Source organism: Chaetura pelagica, unplaced genomic scaffold (genome assembly GCF_000747805.2).
Source record: "Chaetura pelagica isolate M959 unplaced genomic scaffold, ChaPel_1.0 scaffold17, whole genome shotgun sequence".
In the NCBI taxonomy this organism is placed as follows: Eukaryota; Metazoa; Chordata; class Aves; order Apodiformes; family Apodidae; genus Chaetura; species Chaetura pelagica.
In genome coordinates this window covers 489,272-497,019 of record NW_009970726.1, presented here as the reverse complement: position 1 = coordinate 497,019, position 7,748 = coordinate 489,272, and the positions used below count along the sequence as shown (strand labels likewise).

Sequence of the window (7,748 nt, the reverse complement as noted above, 5' to 3'; positions counted from 1 at the left end):
GCTGAACTTTCAAAATTTCAAATGTTTCATGTGCTGACGGCTTGAACATTCCATTAATAAGTGCAAAATTTTGAGACAAAATAAGACTAACTCAGAATAATGATCAAAGAGCTTAAACTCCAATTATTTAATAGCACACATATTTAATGCCAAAACAACAAATTATTGTGACTAAAAATACAGATTTATTACAGCTTTTTTTCAACAGTCTAAGTCTTTAAGGAGAAGTCAGAAGATGGGAGAGGAGGATATGGTGTTCCTCTGGTTCACAGGACATGGGTCTGGTTTTTGGCTGCTCAGAAAATTGCCCCACTGTAGAGAGGAGGTTATAGTGTCTCTGTACACGCTGTCAATATAAAGCTTGTCTTCAGAATCTGCACACTACTATTAAAGATAACATTATCTTTCTATTTACAAAACAAGTCCAAATTAAAGCTTTGTTTTTCTTGAAAGTGTAACAGTTCTTTAAGAGTCAGTGAAATATGGTTGCAGCCATGACTTTGGCTGACTGTGTCTCTTAGAAGACCTGACTCAATGTTGCCAGGAAAATATGGAAAGCAACCATCCTATTTTAGGATATCAAATACTGTTATTCAAAATTTGGCTCTCCCTGACCATGAAGATTTCTGAGATTTTAGATGTTAAAGATGCAAGGGGGAAAAGAAAAATCTCAAAATATTTTTTCTTCCTTTCCCTCTTTCTGCCTTCCCAAACTTAAAAAATGGCAGCAAAATTGTTGTCCTCTGACATTAACATATAAATGAAAGGAGAAAGATGATGGAGAATAAAAGCCAACTGTGACTGAAGAAATCTAAATTATTCTTTTCTAAAACTACACACTATGACTTCTTATCCTTATGTGCAACTGCAAAGTCAGAGATAAAGGACCATAAGACTAGCTCAGTGCTGGAGTCAGCTGAGCAATCAGCCCCAGGGAAGCATTTTGCAGCCTTCTACCAGCACATTGGCCACGCTCATCCTGTGTTTTATAGGCCTTTCATGACTTCTCAGGCAGCACTTTCAGATCCTGCCAGCTGCAGGGATATTCCTCCTACCCACAACAGATGGCTTGGTGCCTCAGCAGAGTCCTATCCCTGACTCCAGTCTGTTTCATTGGCTTTTAACTTCCAGAAAATTTTGAATTATTTTTTTTTAGTTCCCTAAAGTAAATATCTAAGACTCACAAAGCAGGTCAGATTTCATCTGCCTCAGGAATTTTAAGTCTTACATAGATGGGGGGAAAAAAAATAATTTTAAGAAATTCTTTGAACAGCGATCTCTGCAGCGATAACAGGTTTCAATTAGTAAAGAGAGGCTGTGGTTTGTTTTGTGGAGTTTTTAAAGTGGATGCCACTAGTCTGTTCAGCTACATTTTGAGGAAGAACAAGAACCATGAGAAGAAAGAAATATGTTGGATTCTAGTAAATGATTACTTAAATCTTCAAAGAAGTTAGATCTACCAAGTGATCTTTGCTCTTCTGCTAATGTGCAATTACTTACTCTGGTGGCAGGAACTCTTCTCTTTACTATTCTGTCACAGAACATTCTCTGCTCAACTGTCACCATACAATATAATTCCTGGTCTTTAAGCAGAGACCAACATAAAATTGATTATACAGTCTGTTGAGTCACCAGCAGCGAGAAAACTTGAATAGCTGCCGTAAGGAGATAAATATTTCCTAGGTGACTGGAACAAGCATTCAGAAAACAAAAGTACAGTTTAGCCATTCTTCAGGTAGAAAACCAAAATAATAAAATACATTTAAATCTCCTTAGCCATTCAGTTCACAGATCTGAGTACACAGCCTCTAAGAAAGCTAAACAGGTACAAGTACTCAAGCTTTCTGTTCTGTGATCAAAATAACTGACTCATATGGCTACGACACCAATCAGACCTGCCAGAAAAAATGGTGACTGAGCATCCAAAACAAGTCAATGAGAATATACAGGTGACTAAACAGTTTGCTTGCTCTGTAACAAACACTGAAAGTCAATGGTTCTCAATCCTTTTGTGGTTTAGAGTGTCTGCAAAGATTGGAATTTACCCTCCTGATCTTCACAATACAATTGTAACATATTTTATTGAATCATACAATCATAGAATCATTAAAAAAAAAATAAAATAAGGAAAGACCTCTAAAATGAGTCCAATCATCAACCCAACACTATCATGCCATCTAAATCATGTCCTGAAATGTAATTTCTGCAGGTTTTTTGAACAGCTCCAGGGTTGGAGATTCCACCGCTTCCCTGGGAAACTTGTTCTAGTGCCTGACCACTCCTTCAGTTAAGAAATTTTTCCTAATATCCAGTCTAAACTTCCCCTGGTGCAACTTCAGGCCGCTTCCTCTAGTCTTATTGTTATTTGCTTGAGAAAAGAAGTCAACACTCACCTCCCTACAACCTCCTTTCAGATAATTTTAAGGAGTGATTAGGTTTCCCATCAGCTTCCTGTTCTCAAAATTAAACAATCCCAGTTCCCTCAGCCCTTCCTTGTTCTCCAGCCCCTTCACCACCTTGATTGCCCTTCTCTGAACTTGGTCCAGCACCTTAAGGCAGCTTTTCAGATAGACAATATATACAGCTTATCCTTCATCCACTAGGCAGGTCACCTGGTCATAGAAGAAGACTGGGTTTGTCAAGCAGGACTTGCCTTTCATTAACCCATGCTGGCTGGGCCTGATCACCTGGTTGTCCTCCGAAAGACACATGATGGCACTCAAGATGACCTGCACCATAATCTCCCCTGGTACCAAGGTTAGGCTGACAGGCCTGTAGTTCCCCAGATCCTCCTTTATACCATTCCTGTAGATGAGCATCACATTGGCAAGCCTCCAGTCATCTGGGACCTCACCCTGTTAACCAGGACTGCTGATAAATAATGGAGGGTGTCTTTTCAAGCTCCTTTGCCAGCTCCCTCAGTACTCTCCAATGGATCCCATCTGACCCCATAGACTTGTGAGTGTCCAGGTGACATAGCAGGTTGTTAACTGCTTCCTACTGGATTACAGGGCGTTTATTCTGCTCTCTGTCCCTGTGTTCCAGCTCAGGGGGCTGAATACCCTGAGGATAACAGGTTTTATTGGTTATAAGCAAGAATATCTTCCATGTCTTTGCTACATCCTGATGTAGTAACAATAGCAATACTAGAAACTTCAACTAGAGCAAGACAGCTCAATTTTTTTTTTATTTTAGTTAAGCATTTTCTTTATTTGTATTCTATAGTATTTGTCTTTTATCTGCTTCTTATTGAGAGGACCTGTTATTTTTTTTTAAGATAAAGTGTTTCACAAGTTACTTACTTGGAAGAAAGCTTGTTTTAGTAAAAAAGTTTTGGTATTTACTCAAATTTTCATGCCAACAACAGTTAAATCAACATTTATTTAAAAGCAGCCTTGTTTTCAGAAGCATAGTACACACAGCAGTATGTGTTAGTATGCTACACAAGCAAAAAATGAAGTTGTTAAAAGTACATTGCATGGATAATATTTCTTAATTATAGAGCACCATGAAAAATGTCAGCTGTGGAACGAAAGCTTACAGGAAAATACAGAATAGGGTTGTTTTGATGATGATGTGCCATTTTCATTTTGCTGATTTCTAAGCAAGTTTTCCATGTGTTCACTTTAAACTATTATTTCACATCAATCATAACATGGAACTTCTACCTGTTTGGTAGCTTCCTGAATGTGCAGGAGGTGCTGCTTGTTCCCGAATCACAGTTTGGATACAAAGTGAAAAACAACTAGGCTAATCAGTCTCACAACACATTAGTGGAACACAAGGATGTATTCTTGTGCTCTCTTCAGTGCTGTATACCTGACCAGGTCATTGTTCTGAGGGCTGCTGCAGCACTGCTTGTGCACAGAAGAAGTTGAGGGGGGTGTATGTGTGTGGAGAGAAAGGGAAAGGTAATGATGGAAAATGCAGAAAAGAGAATTAAACAGTTTGGGATGATTACTTCAACATCTTTACTGAGATTAGAGGTGTCCATCAAATTTTTTCTCTCCTCCCTTGCTTTCTTATAAACAAGCCTTCTAACAGTTTTGGGAGGCAAGAGAAGGATTACTGCAACTAAAAATATTTGCTCAACCTAGCCAAAAAAGGCATTAAGGAAATCATGTATTACAGAAGGAAGAAGCCAAGTTTTGGAAAGCAGGGTTAACTTGGCAATTGGACAAGTATAAGGGACACATTTTGTCTGAAGACAGGGAAAATTAATTACTTAGTTGAGGGACTGACAATCTTTGATGCAAAATAGAATTGTAAAAAGATTTAGAGAGGAGCTGGCTCAAAGAGGCTATCAAAGCTCTTCCTGTCAGAGATCCAAGCTCATCTTCTCTCAAAATATTAGAAGCAGTAATATTAGCCACAGATAATAGATACACACACACTGGGACCTCACTAATCCAATAAGAAACAAAAATATATCTCAAAATGGGGGATCCAATACTAATTTCTAGACTTTGCAACCATCAAGACTGAAAATATCACCTGATATCTCCAAAACAGATAAAAGTCACTCAGATAGATAAACATGACTCTTGGTGACTGATTACTTGCCCCTCCATAATAGTAAGAACTGTTTTCTGGAATATTGTCCTTTTGTTCTTGAATTCTGGGTTACTGTAATTACAATCACCTAAAAACCTGGACACAATGCTCAGTAAATGTGCTGCAGAATGCAACTGAACTATCAAGAAATCAGTAAAATTAGGCAAATAAAACACGTAACTACATCATTTGTAAGAGCCCAGAGTTCTTTCAAAGAACACGAGGATGCTTACCACTATCATCTCCATTGTGATCAGAATATGGTGGTCCTATGCCAGACCGACCATTTCTTCTCATCCATCCAGGCTGTAATTTCAGTTGATGAAGAGCTTTACATAGATCAGTTTCAAAATCACACTTTTCAAGGGAGGAACCTGAATTGAATCAAAGAATTAAAACCTCAAATACAAAGGGAGAAGGATATGTCCTCACCATCACTTGCTGTTTAATTAACAGAGAAATATTTCAAATGGCCTCCTACAAAAATGTAAGAAACATCAGGTTTTTTAAAATTCACTACTGAAACCAGTCCATTCATATTATAACATTCTTCTTCTTTCGTTCTTCACAAATTTCTGGATAGCTACCAACTTACAGGAAACTGTCCATCTAGCATAGCTTACATGCAGAGGCTGTCCTTAAATTATACTGAAGCTATCAGATAAAGAATTTCAGTATATCCTTTGTTTATCCAGAGTTCTTACATAGAAAAACAAAGACATAACACCAGGAAATTATCACATAGCAGAAATATTTTTTTATTCGACCGCTTTTCTTTTTCAATATTTTTTTTCCCACCATTTTTCAACCTGCATTCTTCAGGGACTTGGAGTATAAGCCCATTCCTAGGAATCCCCCAGGGCCTAATAACAGAAAGGCGAAGCTTTCATCATCTACCATATTCCAAAGTTTACCACTGCTCACCATCTTTACCAAGCTACTGCATTAAAGCAGAAAGCACATTGTTCAGTGAGGAGCTCAATATTCTGCAGTCATAACAAAGTGCTGCCTTGAAGAAAAAATGCTCCTTCCTAGGGAAACCAAGACCAAGCACAATGAAAATCTGAAGGCTATGCAGTGAAACATAGCACAGTCACCTCCTGTTCAAATGCTAAAAAAATATCCTAACCTAAGATGTGTTAGTCACACATCAGGGGATTCAACAAGCATAATTTCCAGCCATTGACATTTAATATATTTTAGTACAGCACAAAGAAGTTACAAAATGTGCTGGTATCCACTACAGTCTTAACAATTGTCTTATTTTCACAGGAACAAAAAACAAGTATCTTAGAGGTGATTCTAGGCTCCAGTTCCAAAGGCATATCTGTGTTGTATTTGGAGGTAACATGCAATCATATTCATAGAATTGTGGAATCACTTAGGTTGGAAAAGACCTTTAAGATCATCAACTCCAACCATTAACCCTACTTTACCGAGTCCAGCACTAAACCATAACCTCAGGCACCACATCTAGATAACTTAAACACATCCAGGGATGGTAACTCAACCATCTCCCTGGGCAGCATGTTCCAATGTCTGGCAACAATTTCAATGAAAAATTTCTTCTTAATGTCTAGTCTTAACTTCCCCTGGCACAGCTTGATGCCATTTCCTCTTGTTCTATCAGAAAAAGTCCATGTATGTGAGAAAACATCTCTAGTTTGAGAAACTTGGATTTAAATTACTGCTTTCTCCCAGCTTTTATCTGAATGCAGTGTTCTCTAATACACTCTAATTAGCTCTTTTTAGTGCTCACAGAAACACAGACTCATCTAATGAGCATCTACTTTGAATTTAAAGCTTACCACCCCCAAACCAATAAATGCACAGTGAGTGGAAAAACTTGGAGAAGCTTTTACTTAACAGTAGAATTTTTGATAATTACAACCTCTTCTTTGCAATCCAGAACAAAGGTCCTCAAAGAATAGGACTATCTTAACTATCATATGAAATTATTTGCAGAATGGTTTTGTATTACAGTATTCTGGATATAGTAGATTTTTTACGCAAATTCACACAAACACTGGGAGTTAAATATCACTCTCATTGCTTAGATCTTTCATGTAAGGGAAGTGGCAGCAACTGTATTCATAGCTTCTGAATGTGACAAAGATTAAGCTAGGATTATCATTTCATGAATTTAAGAAAATTTTCCTCCTTTTCTAGACAGAAAAAAAACAACACCAAAATGCTCTTGTCCTTTTATATCAATTATACCTTGACATAGGTATTTTGGATTAAACCTGAATTTCAGCATTTTTTTTTTCCATTAAGGAAAGAAGTAATAATTGTTAAATCTCCACCAAATTCATGTGGATTAGGAAGCACTTTCTTTGCTACATAATATCGATGTGAAGGTTTATGAAAGAGTGACATTGAATAGATGTTGACAATTAAACCGAAACAGGAAAAAAATGTCTTAGAAAATCAAATTAGGAAGAGGGTAGAAAAATTAAAATAATTCCCAAATAGTTTTTTAGTATTTAAATAAAATCCTCTTTCCAGTTCTCTCTGCTGCCACTTTTAGCTATCAACCCATATCATACTCTGAAGCCCACTGAGACTTACTTTTTTTCTCATCACTGCTGTCTCCACACCGGTTGGTGAAAATGCACAGTTCCCCGGATGGATCAGAGGAGCCATCAGCACGCTGGCATTCACTTCCCCTAGATGCCTGAGTATATACCAGAGCAAAGCAATATAATGCACAGAAGCATATGAATCTGTTCATGGGCTATGCTACTATCCAAAATTTCACTGGGAAAGGAATTACTTTAACTGTCTAGAATTATTGGTCATGACGTGTCTTTGAAAAGGTTGAGTTTACATACATTTCTCTTAACATGGTTCTAGAACCTCACTTTCTGAATCTGCAGCTTAGAGGAAATGGCTTCCATGAAGCAGTGACTTTCAACCCAGCTTGTCTTTGGATAATATTTAACAGAATTATGACATTGTTTTATGACTAAAAAGTTTTGTAGCATGCTGTGCAAGTCAAGTGTATATCATTAACTTATTGAATGGATTTATTGCCTGATAGTGTGCAAATACATTAGACAAGAAAATAACAGGACAATAGAGTAGAATTGTTAAATGACCAACATTCATAAAGATTTCTCTTTTCTCAAGGAGTCAGCAAATCCTCACAAAACTAATGAATAGTCTGTGCATCAAAGGTAAAAAACTGTTGA

At 37.3% G+C, this 7,748-nt stretch overlaps 1 protein-coding gene across 1 annotated transcript in view; it reads right to left on the bottom strand.

The window, feature by feature from the left end:
- MALRD1 (MAM and LDL receptor class A domain containing 1) overlaps positions 1–7,288 on the bottom strand; it is a 199,103-nt gene extending 191,815 nt beyond the window's left edge. The window contains exons 1-2 of the mRNA XM_010007011.1: positions 7,126–7,288; positions 4,788–4,928 (exon numbers count right to left, since the gene is read on the bottom strand). Of these exons, the coding sequence (XP_010005313.1) occupies positions 4,788–4,928; positions 7,126–7,288 (304 nt within the window). The remainder of the gene's footprint in view (positions 1–4,787; positions 4,929–7,125) is intronic.
- Between the last annotated feature and the right edge of the window lie 460 nt (positions 7,289–7,748).